The 20,566-nt window shown below is 40.4% G+C and overlaps 1 protein-coding gene across 4 annotated transcripts in view; it reads right to left on the bottom strand.

Annotated features, from left to right (window-relative positions):
• The window catches only part of CSGALNACT2 (chondroitin sulfate N-acetylgalactosaminyltransferase 2), a 56,868-nt gene that overhangs the window by 15,873 nt on the left and 20,429 nt on the right, over positions 1–20,566 (bottom strand). For 2 of the 4 annotated variants that reach the window (XM_054035346.1, XM_054035347.1), the window contains exons 2-3: positions 12,038–12,184; positions 6,560–7,839 (exon numbers count right to left, since the gene is read on the bottom strand). In XM_054035346.1, the coding sequence (XP_053891321.1) occupies positions 6,560–7,223 (664 nt within the window). In that variant the 5' untranslated portion in view covers positions 7,224–7,839; positions 12,038–12,184. The remainder of the gene's footprint in view (positions 1–6,559; positions 7,840–12,037; positions 12,185–20,566) is intronic. The other 2 variants (XM_054035348.1, XM_054035349.1) reach the window with 2 other exon arrangements.

The following is a 20,566-nucleotide window of genomic DNA, read 5'->3' as shown; positions in this document are numbered from 1 at the left end:
AAACACTGTTAGAAATAAATTTCTGCCATTCTTGGCCCCTGAAGTTTTATTCACTTTAAGTATATACAGAGGACTCTTGTCATGTAAATTGAGTTTTGAAAATAAAGTTGCTAAAACTATTACCAACTTCTTTGTTAGCCACTTTTTTTTTAGTTCCATTAGTAAAGATTAAAGTGTACTACCACAAAATGTATTCATTTGTGTTAATTTGACCCTTGTGGATTAATTCCCAGTAGCAATTATGCTAAGAGGCTGTTAAAGTCAGAGCTGCTGGACTAGGGCTGTAGCTACACACAGACACTCAGGGTACGGCCTGCATGCTGCTGTTTGGCCGTTCGTGAGCAACCCAAGTTGGAAGTTACAATAGCAAGGCATCGTGAGGCACCCAAAGTTGCAGGGCAGGGGTGACAGCCCCACTCTGATTTGGATTGCATCCAGGTATGTCATCGTTGTTTTGCATACCCCTGTAACTCTCTTGTGCTGTTTAAGTAGTAATTGCATTGTGTGTGCATTTAAGTAGTAACAGCATGAACCCAGGGTACCTTGCTTTACCTGCCATGTGTCTCCAAAGGGATAAACTATAAGTCACAATGCCCACAGAAAGGACAAGAACTACTCTGTGGGAGCATGCAATAAGCACCTGGCTTGGGAAGTCTCAGCACTGGTCTTGAGGGCTATGATAGCCAGACTGCAGCATCTCCTGTCCCCAGGAAGTGTTTCAGACAAGGAGTCTACACCTAGGAGTGTGCCTTAAAGACCCAGAGCAAATCTGGACTCTGCAGAGATCCTGCAGGCTTTGATGCACGTGGCATCTAGGATTACCATATTTTGAGTGTCCAAAAAGAGGACACTCCACAGGGCCCCGGCCCCGCCCCCAGCCCCGCCCCAACTCCACCTCTTCCCCACAGTCCCCGCCCCAACTCCACCCCCACCCCTGCTTCCCACGAACATTTGATTCGCGGGAAGCCCGAAGCAGGTAGCAGGTAAGCTGGGGGGTGGGTGGAGGGAGGAGGCGCGGCCCAATCTAGCCCCCCCGGCATCTCCAGCCTGGGTCGGCTCAGGCCCTGGGGTGCCGGCCCCGGGCCAGCCCCCGGCCAAGCACCCCCGGCCCGACATGTCCCGATTTTCCCAGACATGTTCGGCTTTTTGAGATTTCCCCCCGGACGGGGATTTGAGGCCCAAAAAGCCGGACATGTCCGGGAAAATCCGGACGTATGGTAACCCTAGTGGCATCCAAAAACTGGGTCAGATATTAAGATAGGTATAGACCTACACACCATCACAGCACGTTTCTTCTTGGTTAATAGCAGTAGATGGAAATAAAACATTAAAATGGCAGCGTTATCCTGCAGAGGACGGTGAATAAGCACTTAACTTTTCATCCGAGTGGCTGCTTCGGAAGCCTTTTGCTTGTGTGAAAGATTTGTTGTTTGTAGTCCAACCCCCGCAAAGTAAAACTGCCATTTCTTTTATGCCCTCCAATTCTGCTCTTAAGACAAAGTCAACAATGCTCTGCTGCTGCTTCCCTGCATCCCCTGCCTCATCCACCTTGTAGCGAGTGTGGCCAGATGGTAGGCGGTTTCAGCAGCTCTTATCCATGTGAGACATACACTTTACTCTTCTTGTGAACGCTATCCACAATAGTTCACTCTGCCAAGCCCAGGAGCCATCAGATATTTCAGGTGAGGGGATGATAAAAGGAATTCAGTTTAAAATAAAGAAACCACTATACAACTTTAAAAAAAATAAACACTTTCATCTGAATCAGGTTATGTTCTCTTACATATTACTTTGACAGGTCACTATTAATTTTATGTCTTTGGGAGATACAAAATAAGGACATATTGAACAGTCCTATCGGCCACCTCCAGACCGCAGCAGGGTTTTCTGGTAGCTCTCTCATCACCAGCAAAGCCGGGTGATTATTTCTCTACCTAAAAGTTACTTGCGGCATTCACCATATTATTTTACAGTTTCAATGTACAGCTCTGCAATTTCCTTTTACTATTTTCTTGATCCAGCCCCATCAATAGCAAAGATGCCACAAGCTGGTGCTGAGCTCAAGTGCACATTCACTGACATGATGGGATACCAGAGACACACCTCTGAAAACCATTTGCCTTGCTTTAGAAAATATACTTCAAGCTAACTGCTCAACAGCACAGGCTGCTTGAATCAGACATGGAAGGCATGGCAAGAGGAAGAACATGAAATGCTAGAACACACCAGCAAAAGGATACCAAAGAACTGAAGGATTAGTAAAATGCAGAAAATAGGAGTTGGAAAAGGAGAGTAGTACCAAGGCAGTCTATCATATTTGGCAAGTATTATGGCTTCTGTGTGAAGCTTTTATGGCCACATGGTCAGCCCCACTGGGGACCCACACTACATACAAATTTCATTAACTATATACACTATATTATTAGAAAGTATACTCTTTGAAAATGCTAGATTCTCACACACACACACACACACACACACACACACACAGGAAAAGGACATGGTGACACTCGGGAAAGTTCTGCTGAATTAACTAACGGGTTGAATTTAAAATGCATTTTTAAATTGCATTACAGCTGTGTGGATGAGCTCATTCAGAAGTAAAGTGGCCTTAGCTTAATTCCCTTTGGAAGTGAATTAAACTGGCCTTAATTCACTTCAGCTTTGCACAGAATGACAGCGTTCACAAGGCTTTAATGTGCTTTTAGCTAATGCATTTTAAATTCAACCCTTACTTAATGAAATATGACTGTCCCTGAGTGTCCTCATGTAGATATGCCCCAAGATTTAACAGGAACTGAGATTTCGCAGATGTATAACATTATGATTGTTTTCATTTCTTGATTATGTACCACTGTACCTCAGATTAAAAAAACCTAGGTTGGAAAAAAAATTCAGTGCAAGTTCAAGAGGTGAGGGGAAGAAAAGATGATAGTAAGGGAGATGGCAATGGTCTGCATGAGACTTTGAAGCCTTATTAAAAAAAAAAGAGACCTGAGCAAATATTTAAAAATTAATGTCCAGTATGTACATATCCGGAAGCACACAAGAGAAAGCACAGCTCAAAAATAAAAATGAAGTGATACTTCATAAACAGAAGTTTAGAAAAAAGTTTAGATACTTACTAAAGAAGGTCTTGTCTACACAGGAAGTTATACCACTAAACTCCCTGTGTGGACACTTACTTCACAGTAAAATGCCTTTTTTCCTATTTTGTTTGTGTCATTTTGGTATAATTATGCTTGTAAAATTAGGTTTTTCTTTAAATTCAGTCTGTCTACTAAATCTTGGTAACTCAATGGGGCTAAAATAGACAATACAAAGCCATTCGGTTTCCCTTAAACTTAAAGTAATCAATTCTATTGTTTTCAGATCTTCCATACTATCAAATATCAGTTTCCCAGTCATCTGACCCAATCTGCTTAAATTTGTTTCTGGTTCTAAATATCTCATTAGAATCTTAGATTGGAGTTCAACTGTTGATGATGATACATCAGTTTAGGTGCCAAAATATTTGTCAATACAGAAACAATCCATTAAAGCCTATTTAAATAAAGCCTATTTAAAAGCTTCGCAGAGAAACCTTGTTATCGGGATACAATTTCTAGACCAACATTAAGAGCATTTATTATTATTTTAGGATAGGAACAGCGACAAATGCATTTACTGTTATTTTAGAAAAGGGACAATGAGGTCTGACATCCATCATAAGCGCTCAGGCTTAAGCGGTTATAATTGAGCACTGTATTTCCCAAATATAATGGCAGCAGCTTTCTAACCGGGCTTCCATCAACAAAATGACAAGTTATAAAGTAAAACACTGAAGTCCTTGAAAGGGACAAAAAATTAAAAAGGTTTAGTTCTGAAATTTGAAGTCAAAATAGTTAATGCTCAAAGAAAATTTCTCTTCAGCTGGCCAAAAAGTTTCTCAAGTCCGCCAATGCTATTTTCACATGCATAGGAAACCATAGGGTGACTTGTATAGGTACAATCTCTGGTTGAAAGGAAACAGTGTTACATTACTGTGGCTAGTAACTAACATACCCTAATATAATGACCTACAGCACAAAAATATTTCCACTTAAGTACTGAATAATGGTTATGTGATTCCTGTAATCCAAGTCATAAAACACTGTCTTGACCACAGAGGGAATAAGTTTAATTTCCAAAGAGAAAGATGTTCTTTAGGAACTAATTGTCAATTTATCTAGGGTAAAGAGGTGAAGGGAGGAGTAGAACTTTGTTTCATAAGGCACTATGTCTACTTGCTTTCTCAGAGGCCTATATAGTCCAGAGGTGGGCAACCTACAGCCCGCGGGCCACATCTGGCCCACAGGACCCTCCTGCCCGGCCCCTGAGTTGCTAGCCCCCAGCCCCTCCCCTGCTGTTCGCCCTCCCGCGCAGTCTCAGCTCACTGCGCCGCCAGCACAATGTTCTGGGCGGCAGCGCAGCTGCAAAACCGTGGCCTGACCTAGTGCTCTGTGCTGCGCAATGGCATGGCTGGCTCCAGCCAGGCGGCATGGCTGCCTGCCCTGGTGCTCTGGGCAGCACGGCTGTAGCGCCGCCTGCCACTGCGGTAAGAGGCCAAGGAGTGGGGGGGGGGGGGAAATAGAGAGTAGGGGAGTTCGGCGCGGGGGGGGGTGGATAGGGGTCAGGGCGGTCAGAGGGCGGGGAACAGCGGGGTTGAATGGAGACAGGGGTCCCGAATGGGGACAGAGGTCTCAGGGGGCAGTCAGGGGCAGAGGGTCCAGGGGTGGTCAGGGGATGGGGTGGAGGGGCAGGAGTCCCGGGGGGCCGTCGGGGGCAAGAAGTGGGGGGGGTCGGATGGGGGCGGGGGCCAGGCCACACCTGGCTGTTTGGGGAGGCACAGCCGGCCCTCCATACAATTTCAGAAACCTGATGTGGCCCTCAGGCCAAAAAGTTTGCCCGCCCCACTATAGTCATTAGACGTGGCTATCAGAAAAGCTACAAATACCCACTGAAGTGCACACTATATGTATTAGAGGAAAGACGCTGCACACATTATAGTAATTTAAAAGAAAAACAGAACTGTAAAATGACATTGTGAGAATGTCTCTAGGCAAATGAAATCATGCTTTCAGGTGAAAGAAACTTTGAAGTCCAACGCTGCATTGCCCGGCTTTAGAGCTATACTTTAGATGCCTTTCCACTCCGCACCCCCACAAGATAACAAAGGAACTTTACTTGGAAGTTTTAATAGAGTACTGGTTAGGCAAAACACCACTGCACTATTCCATTAGTGAGAAGCAGATTCGTTTTGGAGCTGATTAAGTCATCTGACTAAAAAATGTTAACCCTTTCAACAACTGTGTAGCATTCTCATGTATGTATTTGCTTAATTATACATCATACATCACTACTCAGATTTTGGTGTGCTTGAAAATACAAGAATTAGCTCTAAAGCATTATTCACTTCTGACTTTTTCTGGCAATATGTACTGCATTTAATACTGTAAGCCTGTATAAAAAAAATCTTAATATTTCCATCAGAATTACATTTTAGTATAGAGTACCTTCAAGACTGAGTTCTAGAGAAATAGTGGTCACTGTACCTTTTCAGTATATCAGCCTTGAAAAGGCAATGTTCATGTATCATTGCTTCAGTGTTTTGCAGCTGAAATAACATTCATCTTCTCTTCCCTACCCCTGGGTTTCTGAGAATTTAACAAATTTAATAATGCCAGCATTTTAAAAGTCATATGTTTGAGTAATCTGGTTTCAGGTTTTGCACATCAGGGACCAGATCCTGAGCTGGCTTAACTCTGCATAGATTCATTGACTAATAGAGCTGTGCTATTTTATGCCACCTGAAGATCTACCCATAGATACTCAGCAACCAAATACTCTAACAAAGGTAAGTTACTCTATAAATACCACTCCTCCCTCCACCCCATACAGGTGCATGTGCCAATGTTTTAAATATTGGCAACTAGTTTGCATTGTGACATTAATATAGACCTCTTCACCTACCTGCGGTTTACAGTTATCTAGTCATAACTGATACAAAGGGACAAAGTTAAATGGAGATTTTCAAAGGCAGAAAGGGAAGCTAGGCAATCAAGTCTCATGACCTTCAAAGGGAGCTGGGCACCTAACTGCCCTATGTGCCTTTGAAAGCTCCTCTTCAGTATTAGGTACCATTTTATATCTACATCAGCACAACATATGCAAAATGATCTTCAACCAAGGGATATCCAACTGTTAAAATTCAAACGGGCACAGCTTGTTTTGTCTGCTTGCTATAGTAAAATATCTCCACTGAAATTACTACTCCCCCCCCCCCCCCATCAATCCATGGTATTGTGCAATATTATGAAGCAACAGATTCTACTACAACAGGCAAACCAAGTCTAAGGTTTTTCTTAGTGCAGCAAAAGTACTACATATTAGAGTAGCTATCAAAACTATAAAGACATGAAAAAAGCCATCAATTTTGTTTTACAACCATAAATTCCTTTGCAATTATTCATGGTGTATGATGACATTCTGTGCAGCTGATTAGGAAATGCGTAAATTATTAAATAAGCTTTTACAGTACCTTCTATGAAATCATTTTCATTATAGAGCGGTCTCTCTCCTATTCCTTCATCATCATCATCATCTTGTCCATCTTCTTCATCTGGATTATTGATTACCTCTAGGCCAGCCTCAATAACTTCCACCAACTCATCTCGCTTATCCTTTCTAACAGGTTTCTCCTCTGGGTGTCGAGTGAGCCCCATCTCTAACTGGAACACTTTCATGGAGGTAAAGCTTTCAAAAGGAATGACACCATATTCACTAGGTAGCTTGGCCCCGATGCTCACCTCAGCCTTGTCAATTTGGGAATGAAGAAACTCTAGGAGATCATTGGATGCTTGTTCTTTGGTGCCTTGGTAGCCCATGCCATTGACTCTTGGGCTCTTTTTTTCCTGCAGCAATTTCAGCTTATCACTCATTTCCTGAAGCTCTTGTTTTAGTTGAGCAATCTGACGCTTCAGACTAGTAGCCCGGGTTTGATAGTGTTCCTCTTGTTCCTGTAGAAGAGCTTGGTAATATTCTTTACCCAAGTTCTCCCCTACAACGCCAGGCAGAGATCCATTGCCATCTGTTTGTGGAGCACACTCAAGCAGGTACATGAACAACATTAAACTGAATAGTAAGGCAAGACCCACCAATAGCCAACGGGTCCTGGCTTGAAATATTAAACCCCTTCTGGGCATTCTTATAAGATTTCGGGTCCCCCACCAAAAAGCGGATTTTCTTTTTCATACCTTTCCAAGAGCATCCCCACAAAGACTTAAAAAGGGAATGAAATCATGTTTTTTTTTTAAAGTCACATCAAAGTTATGTCAGCCAAAAAAAAAAAAAGCAACTTTCAGCATGTGTCTTAATCATTTGATATTGCAGAGACAAAGTCTAAAATCACTAACTTCCATGATGAAAAGGAAAAATGTAATCTATGCCATCAGATACAATTCCCATAATATTCTGGTGACTGGGCCAAAACAAGACAGAAACATTGTGAATCCTTGCTGACTCTTTTCCTGTTTTGTTGTTGTTGTTGACTTGTTTTTCTTAAAAGCAAGAGTTAAGGTTTTTAGTCTGAAGTTCTTCTCAGTGAAGAAACCTGGCAAATACTAGGATTGGTAGCTTTTCGTGCACAGCTTTTTTGCACACACTCATTTATACACTGCAGGAGCAATCTACACCTCAGTAACAGTAGTTTTCATTGGACAGTTTGATATTTTCCTCTGGCACTTGATAATTGAGTATTTTATTCCACTTCCCCCCTTCTTTGGGCTTCTGTGGTTTGAGTCAGCAATACCAAAGCAGAACCTAAAATTAAATGAAAGGTGCATATTAGAACTACAAAGCAGCCAGGCAGCTGGAAAACACATGAAGGAAACGTTAACATCCAAAAACGTAGACATGATGGATTGCAAGTATTTTTCTCAGTTCTTTCCATTGTGTTACACATGAATGATTTCTTTCTTATGGAACTGTCTGGAGCATACTAATAAGAACAGCTGAATGAAACTTAACTTTTTCAAGCAGATAAGTTAAAAGAATTCTTTTCCAGTCCTATTGTGTCATGTCTGAAGAGCTTCCCTAATCAACATGTTTGGGATTTTCTGAAAATAGTACTAAAAAAATAGGGCTGTCAATTAATTGCTGTTAACTCACGCGATTAACTCAAAAAAATTTAATCGTGATTAATCCTGTTTAATAGAATACCATTAAAATTTATTAATTTTTGGATGTTTTTCTACATTTTTGTATATATTATATTCTGTGTTGTAATTGAAATCAAAGTGTATATTTTTGATTACAAATATCTGCACTGTAAAAATGATAAAAGAAATAGTATTTCAGTTCAACTCATACAATGTGTAGTGCAATCTGTTGTGAAAGTGCAACTTACAAATGTAGAACTTGTTACATAACTGCTTTGTTTCATAACTACATAACTCAAAAACAAAACAATGTAAAACTTCAGAGCCTACAAATCCAGTCAGTTCTACTTGTTCAGCCAATCGCTAAGACAAAGAAGTTTGTTTACATTTACAGGAGATAATGCTGCCCTCTTCTTGTTTACCGTGTTATCAGAAAGTGAGAACATGCATTTGCATGGCACTTTTGTAGCTGGCACAGCAAGGTATTTACATGCCAAATATGCTAAACATTCGTATGCCCCTTCATGCTTTGGCCACCATTCCAGGGGACATGCTGATGACACTCATTACAAAATTAATGCGTTAATTAAATTTGTGATTGAACTCCTTGGGGGAGAATTGTATGTCCTCTGCTCTGTTTTACCTGCATTCTGCCATATATTTCATGTTTTAGCAGTCTCAGGTAATGACCCAGCACATACTGTTCATTTCAAGAACACTTTCATTGCAGAATTCACAAAACGCAAAGATGATACCAATGTGAGATTTCTAAAAATAGCTACAGCACTGGACCCAAGGTTTAAGAATCTAAAGTACCTTCTAAAATCTGAGAGGGATGAGGTGTGGAGCATGCTTTCAGAAGTCTTAAAAGAGCAACACTCCGATGCAAAAGCTACAGAACCTGAACCATCAAAAATAAATAAAAATAAATAAATAAAATCAACCTTCTGCTGGTGGCATCTGAGATAATGAAAATGAACATGCGTCGGTCCGCTCTGCTTTGGATTGTTATCCAGCAGAACTCGTCATAAGCATGGACGCATGTCCCCTGGAATGGTGGTTGAAGCATGAAGGGACATATGAATCTTTAGCACAACTGGCATGTAAATATCTTGCAATGCTGGCTACAACAGTGCCATGAGAATGCCTGTTCTTACTTTCAGGTAATATTGTAAATAAGAAACGTGTTTGAGTGACTGGCTGAACAAGAAGTAGTACTGAGTGAACTTGCAGGCTGTAAAATTTTACATGGTTTTATTTTTGAATGCAGTTTCTTTTGTACATAATTCTACATTTGTAAGTTCAACTATCATGATAAAGAGATTGCACTACAGTACTTGTATTAAGTGAATAGAAAAATTCTTTTTTTTTTACAGTGCAAATACTTGTAATCAAAAATAAACATAAAGTGAACACTGTACACTTTGTATTGTGTTGTAATTGAAATAAATATATCTGAAAATGTAGAAAACATTAACAAATATTTAAATAAATGGTATTCTATTGTTTAACAGTGAGATTAATTGCACGACTAATCATGATTAATTTTTTAATCATGCAGTTAAGCAGGTTAAAGTTATACAAATATAGTTTCTCGGGCAAGGTCTAAATGAAATAGTTCTGGGTTTTTGGCCACTCAAAGAGGCATTACATTCAACTCAATGGCATCTGTTTGTCTGTAATGAGATAGATTTTGAATGCCACATCTGATCAGTCCAATATTTCGGAGCATATTCAAGGCATCTGTAGGCACAACCACACTGATTTTGGTGCAAATCGGACTACTGAAAAAGCCTGATACACAGGAATATCAGGGCCCACAGACTACCCAGTACTGCAGGCAGACAGATCTCTCTGCAACCTATGCATAACAGGGGCAGCAACTTGGCTTGCTGTGTGAGGAGACTGCCTGTACCCCAGACTAACAGAAATAAAGTCTCGGGGAAGAGTTTGTAGTGGTGAAGGGGCAACAGTGGTGGGGAAACAGGGACCCAGAGAGGACTGGGGGTGAGTGGTGGTGATCGGGAATGCAAGAACCCAGAGAAGAGTGAGGGAAGGGGAAAGAGGGGAGATATGGGGAAAGAGGAGGAACGTAAGGCACACAGATCCAGGCATAAGGGGAAGGGAGAATGAAGGTGCACACAGAACATCTGGCATGGGAGAGGGGATGGAGTATTCTCCAAGGGTGGTGGGGAGAGTAAGGAGGAGCCACAGAGTCTCTGCTCGGGCGGCGGGGGGGGGGAATAATCAGGGTCAATGGTATTGGGGATGGAGACAGAGGCCATGGTGTGAGGAAGGAAATGGGAGGAGTTGGTGGGAGCCCCTGCAATAGAGAAGAGTGGGAGGGTGGCACCCAGGGAGTTTGGGGGAGGGGTGGAGGAATGCAAGGAGCATGCTCACAGCCTATGGAAGCTACGTAGTGCATACATCTTTATTGGCAAATCTTTAAGCTTATTAAATTACTTGTGCTTTCTCTTATCTACAAGTGCAATTTATATTCATTTGAATAGGCTTTATGCATTCCCCAACTGACTCAGATTTATCCTTGGCCAATACCTCAGCTATTATTTTGACAGCACCAACAACAGTGTGCTAGACACTCCATAGAATAGTGAGACACAAGAGTGTGGGCCCAAAGAACTTTGTGTTTCAACACAAAATGAATAGGTAAAAGTTAAGAAAAAACCCCAGCAACAGGTAGTAAGATATTCCAACTTCTGAGTGAGTTGTACACACAGGTTCCATGATATTTACTAGGAGGGTTTATTTTTTTTGCCATCGTGTGGTAGCTTGAGCAGTCAACATTTCTTTGGGGGAAGACAACTAGAGTTTAGAGACCTTTTGTACAAAATGTGCTAAGGAGGGACTTTGAAGAGAATGTGAATGCAGAAAAGACCAGGTGAAGGAGAGAATTCAAGGTGGGGGGCGGGAAGGGCAGGGAGGAACAAGAGGGAGAAATGATTCATGAAAGAAGCCACTGGCAAGAGTGAAAAACGTGAAGGGATTGTTATCTGTGGTGTAGGATGAAGTAAAGGGGGCACGTGGGGACCAGAAGACGACAGAGGAAGCAGAGAACAAGATAAGTTGTGAAGGATTTTAAAAGCAACAACAAGCAAAGAGAACAGAAAGAGAAAATAGATTTTTGAGATGTATTGGAAAGAATACACCAGCAGGATACAGCATTTGGGGGAGGCGAGGGGATAACTGAGGCGACAGGGAGGAAAAGACAGAAGTAAACAATGGAAGCATCTTTGAATATTGAGGGACAGGAAGGAGAGTGGAATAGCAAACCGTGAGTAAAAGGAGGAGGGGGGAAGAGTCTGAGAAGAGACGGCATTCAGTATTTAACATGTTAAATTTACGTTGGCAGCATAACATCTCAGAAGAGATATCAGAGAATCAACCAGTCTCTGATGAAGAGAGAGTAGGATGGAAAGGCAGATCTTTGAATTCTTAGCATGTATTTAGTAAATTAAACCCTGTTACTAAATATGATCAGATGGGGACAAATGAGAGAAAGGCAGAAAAGGGCCAATTACACTGTCACCATGATTGGGAAACCAAAACAAACTTGTTCTGAAATGAACATTGGGATTGATTCTTCCACATATAAGGGATGGATTCTCTTTAATGAATAGTGTCCCAAAGGATACACCCTTAAACACAATGCAACCAAAGAGTATTTCCATCATACCATTAAGGTTACAAGGAGGGTGGGGGGAGAGGAGAAGAAAAACAAAAACAAAAACACAGAACAAATAGGAAATAAAAGTGAATATGTATTAACTCAGCTATTAAGGAAAGTAAATTATTGTTCATGCTTCTGAAAAGCACTCTTGCAAAAAATAACTGAAACTCACTATATCGTAAGTTATGGACATCCATTTTTTGGAATCTTGAGCTGACTCCGTCTTGGGGGCATTCAGGTATGCTGCAATCTGCGCATGAATCAGGCATTCCTCCTCTGTTCTTCCTTTTAATTTTTGCAAGATTTTTCCACCCTCTATCTTTGGAGAAGAAAGAGAGAGACAAATGTGAGCACATCAGTCATCCCAATAGGTCTGACCGCCTTTCTCTGGGTATACATGAGTTGTAGGAGCTCCCCACAATTCTCATCACGTGCTCAAAAGATTCTATCCTAAGTAAGCCTCTTCCCTAATGCAGGGAATCTAGAAAGACAAATGTTAGGACTTTCAATTCAAGACTTGTGTCTCCCAAGACCATTAAAGGGAGTTCTTAGTCCTGTTTTCAGATAGCAACATCAGGGCTCCCCCACATCACCAAAAAAGAGCTATTAACTGCACTTCCCTCAACCACATTGTGAAACTGTTCTCTGGAGCACTTTAGTGGAAATTCACCTGAGTATCCAGACTTGAATATCAATTTAGTTTTACTATATAAATAATTAAAAGAAAAGATTGCAGGGGGGAAATGGTTACACCATTACATTATTTGTGATGACTGGAATGACCCACAATTTTAGTATCTGCCAGAGATGCAGTCTTCCCAAACTCTCACCAATCAAGTGATTATGCCACACCACATCCTGCACATGTTTGATGTACAGTGCCAATAACTATTAAGTCAATATTTATCCAACCCTACCACACAGATTCCACACTATTTCTCTGTTGCTACAATATCAAGTAAACCTGTTCTCAGATGACACTTTGTGGTAAGTGTGTCATGCACTGATAAAATATGCATCTATGTACACAGTTACACCTATTCCCAAGTGTGATAAGTATGGCTGAAAGATTAAGTGACTTGCCCAAGGGCACAAAGTCGGAACAAGAGCCAAAGCCTGGAATTCTTTCATCTCAATTCTGTGCACAGACCACACTTCAACTACACATAATATCACCTGGGATTTCAAATATGCCTGTTGTACCAACTCTAGACTACAGCATCAAGCCACCCAGAGTTTCAAGTAAGAGACTACGGCCCCCTGATTGTGTACATGCTGAACTTCATGCACAGGAGTGGTCTGATTGAAGTGTACATGTATATGAATAGTCCTGTAGTTAGCCACTTCCTGTTGCCAGAATCAATGCCTAACAATATTTAACTAAGGAACAAACTAGAGAGGTTGAAGGAAGACCTGAACAAGATGGATCAAAGGCAAAAGCTATCAAATACAGACATTTTTTGAATGTGTCATTACTGAACAATTGAATATAAAAATATATAAACAAACATCTATAACAAAGTAATTTCAAGTAATTAAACCAAGTAGGTCCTTAAGAAAGGAAAATGAATGAAAAATGTCTAGAACATTTTACTAATAAAATATTACATAAATAGAACCACATGTCTATAAACGTGATTAATACCAGATGTGTCCTCAAACTATTGACCAGGGTCCAGATGTGGTCAGTCAACGCAGAAAGAAAAAGCCAGTCTGCAGTACAAAACCAGGACATGGAGTGATGTAACAGTGACATCCAACCTTTCTTTAGTAGAAAATTATATTGATTTTATAAATGGTCCTTTCCCATTTCCTTCTGAATTTTACAGCAAAGTAAGCATTGGAAACACATCATTTGCTGGCTAATGAATTTTAGGTTTCCTTAAAGCATAAGTATTAAAAAAAAAAAAAAACAGCTAAGTATTGTATGCAGAAAGGCATTAGTTCAGTGGAAGCTGTAGACACCTGAACCTGGCAAAACTGGCACTCTCAGGCTTAGTCTATTTACAACAAGTAAAGATCAGGCTGTAGCGGAGTCAAAACAGATTCTGTAATGCCAGTCCTGGGTCTCCTTCACTACACTAGCTGGCTTTCCCATCCAGAACTGGGACTATCGCAGCAATGGCAGCATTTCATGATCTTTGAGTCACAGGCAGAGTGCCAATAATTCAGTCAACATGGCAATCAGTTTTTGGGGATTGAAAGGGGCTGGAGGAACAATTATTTTTTCCCCTGGAAAAGAATTAAGAGTCTAAATCCCACAACCTGTGGAATTTGGGGCACAGGGGTTAATGTTTGCACTTCGGTCTTCTGAAGCATTTATAGGAGTATAAAAGTGGGGAAAGAAAATAATACTACAAACATTAGGTGTCATTTTCAATCTATGAATGAAAACTTTAATCATTAAAAGGAAAGTGATGAGAACATGTAGGTTATTGTTATGCCTTTGGGGAAAATGAGGAAGTGCCTGTAACGAAGTGCCTCCAGGGCAAGGGAAAGAGTCAAGTCACTGGCAATTACAAGAGGGTCACGGGGTTAATGGGCTGAACCAACTGTCATTGGGTATTGGCAAATAGCTGGAGCTGTCAACTGAGGGAGGCTTGGTCAGTCATTTAGTGTCTAGCTTAAAATGGGTTAACATTTGCAACTCGCTATAAAATCCTATGATAAAGTGTGATCTATAAACAGGCTTGTAAGGATTAGGCATTTAATCAGCAAATGTCAATTTCACTCACACACACACACATACACACACACACACACAAACTGAGAAAATATTTCCATCAATGATAATCAAAATTAACAGACAGGCAAAGTTAGACAAATGCTGCTTGAGAAATCAGAGTTTGATTTAAGGATATTTACTTTGTATATTTTGCCACGTAAGGTTGACAAATGGTGTTTTAACAGTTAACTCAAAAGCATTAACTTTCTGAATCACAACAAATGTCATTAATTTGACTGACGGCCCCATAATGTCCTACAATTATGAAAGTTTTAAAAAGAAAAGTTTAAAAATAAACATCTATATTATCCATCAAAATTACCAAAAAAAAAAATAAATAAATGGTATTCTGCTAAGCTATCTTTAAGATAGACTTGAAATAGCTAGTAGCGAACTCATCATTGTTGAGTAGGAAAGGATAGCCTAGGAGCTAGAGCACTAGCCTCGGCCTCTGTAGACTTGGGTTCAATTCCCTGTTCTATGGAAGACTCCCTGTCTGATCTTGGGGCAAGTCGCTTGGTCTCTCTGTGCCTCAGTTCCCCATTTCTCTGGGATGGCAGTATTTCCCTGGCTCACAGATGTGAGAAGAGGGAAAAATACAGTAGAAAGATTGTGTGGTACATAGATAGGACAGTAATGGGTGAAATAAAAGTATGATCAGTTGAACTATTTGTGAAGGAAGCTTCTATCTATTGTGGCTATATATATATATATGAATGACAATGGTCAGCATTGTTAAGATCTGCATGTGAAGAGCTAACACAAACCCACCTGCAGTGTACAAATACAAACGCATATGCATATTCTTGAGCCACACCTACTAGCACCTTCTCTATGTACATAACAAACCTCTGTTTTATGAAGCACTCTGGTAAGAAGTACTGCTACAGTTGCAACAATAATAAATCTATATAACTTATTTCTAATGCAGTGCATTAAGACTGCATACAGACTGCACCACGTTGGTCTATAAAGGAAACTTCACCTGCATTCCTTCAGTCAGATGCCTCCACTCAATTCTTTCCCCTCTAATTTGTTTCCCACCTCCTCCTCAATGCCACCTGACCATGAAAAACAATACCAATTCTTAGGTTGTTACTAGGAGGTAAAGGCTTTTGCCAAGACATAAGTCATCCATCCATCACATGTTGCTGTCATTTAATTGCATCCTTACCCTATTTATGTGTGATGTGAAAAGCCACATTTAATTATGTCCCTGTAAATGCCAATGTTAGCAGGCAACTTTTCCATCACTATTGCCCCTCTCCTTAAAGAGAAATTACATGCAACATATCAAGTTGCAAAGTTAAAATGAAGAGGCAGAAAATATAAATATTTGTGTTTCTACAGCAATGCCAACTCAGCCATTTTGGACACTGGGTACTTTTTAAATGGTATACATTTAAATTTGCAGATTTAATAGAATAAAAAATACTATCTATATGCATAGAGGTCAAACTAATGTTACTGTAAGAATCTCACCTTTTACATATACAGTCTTTAAAAAGAATTTTGTACTGGATAAAAGACTAGAAAGGTTTACTGGACACCTACTAAGCGCAGGACTAAGTCGGATAGCCAGAAACCCAAACTTCTCTCATCACGTCTTCTCATCCTCACTCCACTGCTCCTTTAGAATCTTGTCCTGCGTAAAGGACTAAGAGATTGGAGTCTTTTTCCTCACCTGCCTGAACAAGCTAAAGGATTGAGTTTTTTGTCACTACTACTGCTCACAACTGTCTCTGGCAGCAACAGCAGAGGTAAGCATGTTGCTCATCTTGCTTCCTCCCCCCCACCCCAAAAAGGAGGAGAAGAGAGATCAACAAGTGGGATCCTTTGAAGTCCTGTCCCACCGAGGGATAAAGATTTGGAGAACTCTGTCCCAGGAAGGCAGGGTGACGGGAGAACAAAGTTACATATTTTTGCTAGTCATCCCTGATATGAAATACAAATTCCTCATGCTGGGTGCAGGGATGGCATCCTGATGGGCATTCAGTACCGCTTCCCAGGAGACTGAGGATGATTGTGCTCAGTTTCTCATGAAGGTACCGCTCCCAGATCCTATTAGTGATCAGAAGTCGTCTTTCACATTGCAGGTAGTTTTTCCAAGCCCTGTACTTTAAGTGGAGGGTGATGGCCTGCACTATATAATTCTGGAGATGGGTGAAGGTGCAGAAAGCATCACAACATTGGAAAATTAAGTCACTGTCCTTGAAAACGACATGTATTTTTTTTAAAATACCTGCAGAAAGCTAAGGTATAACAAGATTATCTGGAAAATATGGTATTTTTAGCATGACCTTGTTTAAAAGGCTGACTTTCTACATCCTGGAATTTTGTATGTTGAGATTTCACACAGGAAAAGTCTTTTATTCTGGTTGACAGAAATTCAGTTGATTTAGAAGAATGACTATCACGCCTCTGAAAAGGAGACATCCAAGGTACACACAATGTTACCAAAAATATGTTGGGATATACAGAAATAACTGGTTGTTATTCCTACTGCATTTCATATATTCAAATATAGAAGTGTTTCTGCTCCTTACAAAAGAGCTCATTTATTCTCCAAGCACAAGGAAACAAACTAAAATGCTAATTCAAAACACTTTTGTTTTTGTTACATTAGCATTCTGGTTTCGTCCCTTGTGAAGAATAGAAAAGTACCTTTCCTAAAGAGGAGGCATTTTTATACTTATAGTAATGACCTAATTCTGTATATTCTTACACTCTTTTGAGTTGTGTCTGCACATACTTATTTTCACATATTCCACTTCAGAATTTTCCTTTTCTGTAAGCTATAGACGATCCTGTGTCTTGGCTGCTTTTGTGATTCTATGACTCAGTCTAAAGGCAAATTTACAGTAATTTCACATCCTAGGACCCTAATAATTCTACCCAAGAGGCACCACAAAATTAACATTTCATTTTACAACTGTTTTTCTTGGCAATTCATGGAGAAAGGGTACAAATCTTAGTAATGTCTTTTGAACATGTTACCTTACCCTATTTCCCCCCAACTTCATACTAATTCTACTAGGAATGCTTGCTGATCATTAGAGAAGCTATAAATTTCAGAGTCTTAACTTCCAGATGTTTTGTGACTCATTGCAGTGGTTTTCTAAAGTGAGCTGGTTTCTTCAGCTACAGATAATCTTAACGCACCAAAAAGGGGGAGGAGGGAGGAGAAGCTACCTTATCTACAGCTAATTTCTCCATAAAGGGCTTGTCCACACTCAACACCCAATAGCTATTTGACAGTTTCCAGAAAGGCTGTATTTCAACATTGTGTTGCAGCACTACCTTAACTCTTAAATCCCTGTATCATTTGAATTGATCCAAAGCCTTTTTAAGTTAATGGAAAGGCTCTTGTTAACTTCAGTGGGGTTTCTATATAGCCCTTAATTTGGGTCAAAGCTTCTACTTGGCCAGCAGAGTTCAGTGGCCCACCCACAGACTATCACAACAAGAAAGTAATGAGTACAGCTTGAGATGTTATAAACAGATGACAGTGAATTTTAATTCTCCCTGCTGGGGAAGAGAAATATTCTTAGTAAAAACTGAAGTTATTAATGTACAGAAGGAAAAACTTATAACTGAAAATCACAATTTGTAGTGACTGTAGGACCATTACAAGGGTTAAAAAAACTGGCAGTCTATTCTTGGAATGCACCTTTAGCCTTAACTGATATTCACAGAAAGGCAGCACTAACAGTGACAGGATTGGATAGGATTACAAACTCACACAGAAGACCTTGAATCAATGTTTGCTAGTCCAATTTTCAGTTTCGCACAGGTCTGGTCAATTTCACTTTGAAGCCTGAGTTTTTGTGCTGGAGCAATTCTCCTTTTCTTCTTTTGTAGAGATGTTAAAAATCAGTAGAAATGCACAAAGAATAGAAAAGGAAGTAGTAAATGGAGGTCACACAAGCAATATCTCAAGACCCTAAGAGTTTAGGCCTGAGGTACCACAATTTCATTTTAGCACTACACTACTGATCACTAACACTTGATACTTCTAAACCCATGTATCCTTCATCTGAAGCCCGATCACAGCTACAAGGATTCATTTTATTTGCAATCAGTCTCATTTTTCACAAACACATTGGCCCATAAATTCACAAGTCAGGTGACCAGGTGAGTTCTTTGGGGGAAAAACCTTGAAAAAAATCACAGGAAGAACAAACAAAGTTAGAGTCACAATTTTGGTAAATCAGAAGAGTCACAGAAATATAACAAGACAGTTACTATAGCGACTCCTTTCCTGTGGGGCTGCAGATATGGAAGAGACAGAAACAGGAAGTCTGATAGAAAGAAGCAGAGATCTTGGCAATTGCGACTTCCAGAGAGGCTCAAGACGCAGGGGTAATCAGCTCCACGCTATGACACATCTGACTCAAAACCGACTGTGCTCCTTAAAAGATCATTTTCAGCCTCATTCATTATCCATAGCATGCCACATTTGTCTAATATCTCTTGGGCATGCTATTTATTCCCCTCCACCCTTTAATAAAGTAACAGTCATGGATTCCATAACCATCCACAGCAGCATGACCAACAATGAGCTTTACTCATGATGATCTAATAGCCTAGTTTATAAAGAACTTCTGTCTCCAGGGTAGTCAATCTGGCATCTTTCATAAATACTAAGTTGACCTTAAAAAGACATTGCTCATTTCTATCCTAGTCATTAGGCCAACAGGAGTGCAGAGGCTGACACACTGCTGGTCAGCAGGGGGAATGTTGACATGAGGAGGTTAAGATGCTTTCACACTATGACTACAGAATACAGTGACATTAAGTTATAGTTTTTAATTGAAAACATTTTAAGAGCCACAGGACAAGATGCATACAAGACCAATTTTATAGCTTATGAAGAGTCTAAAATGCAATATTAAGTGCCAGAGCATATCTGTAACAGATAACTACTGAAAAAGTGTACTTATCAATGTCTGATATTAAATTGGGTAGAAAAATGCAGTTGCTTGGCAAAATAAAGACTGATTGATAAATAATTCAATCATAAAAGACAGTGGTAAGAATGCTACACTTTCTTTAAACTGCACAACATTATGTGGATTTACTTCACTTCTCAAAAAAGACCAGACTCCAAACACAAAACAAAACCACAACAATCTCACACAAAAAATTCCCTCCGTACATGTCTCATTGCAAATAGTAACAATTCCAAAAGTGATTCACATTGTAAAATTCTGCCATGTGCACAGCAAAAAGCTGTATTTTTGCCAAAAGAAAAACTGACATTTTACAGAAGTCTCAGGTTTCATCTTTAGACACTCTCATAGGTGCTGCTACATAATGCTCCTGAAATCAGGGATTTATGCTGATTTTCTTATTTTCTGCCATAGGACAAGTGCCAACAGTTTTTTTGTTACCTCTCTCATCCCCTAGGAAACCTGGTACAGATTTCCTCCAATGCTACTCTTTCCATTTGTTCCTTGTTGCTGTTGATGGTCCATGTCATGGTTACAGGTTAAGCTGCACCTCTTTCCCTTTTCTGGACTGTGAATGCACTCCCTTAGGCATCAGGCCATATGGCTTTACATCTCCTAAGGCCTGGTCTACACTACGGGTTTAGGTCGACTTTAGCAGCGTTAAATCGAATTAAGCCTGGACATGTCCACACGACAAAGCCCTTTCTTTCGACTTAAAGGGTCCTTTAAACCGGTTTCTTTACACCACCTTCGACGAGGGGATTAGCGATAAAATCGGCCTTTGCGGGTCGGAATTGGGGTAGTGTGGACGGAATTCGACGTTATTGGCCTCCAGGAGCTATCCCACAGTGCTTCATTGTGACCGCTCTGGACAGCACTCTCAACTCAGATGCACTGACCAGGTAGACAGGAAAAGACCCGCGAACGTTTGAATTTCATTTCCTGTTTGCTCAGCGTGGAGAGCACAGGTGACCACGCAGAGCTCATCAGCACAGGTAACCATGATGGAGTCCCAGGATCGCAA

Source organism: Malaclemys terrapin, chromosome 7, assembly GCF_027887155.1.
Source record: "Malaclemys terrapin pileata isolate rMalTer1 chromosome 7, rMalTer1.hap1, whole genome shotgun sequence".
Taxonomy (NCBI): domain Eukaryota; kingdom Metazoa; phylum Chordata; order Testudines; family Emydidae; genus Malaclemys; species Malaclemys terrapin.
Note: the sequence above shows the minus strand (reverse complement) of the source record. Positions and strands in the feature narration are given on the sequence as shown.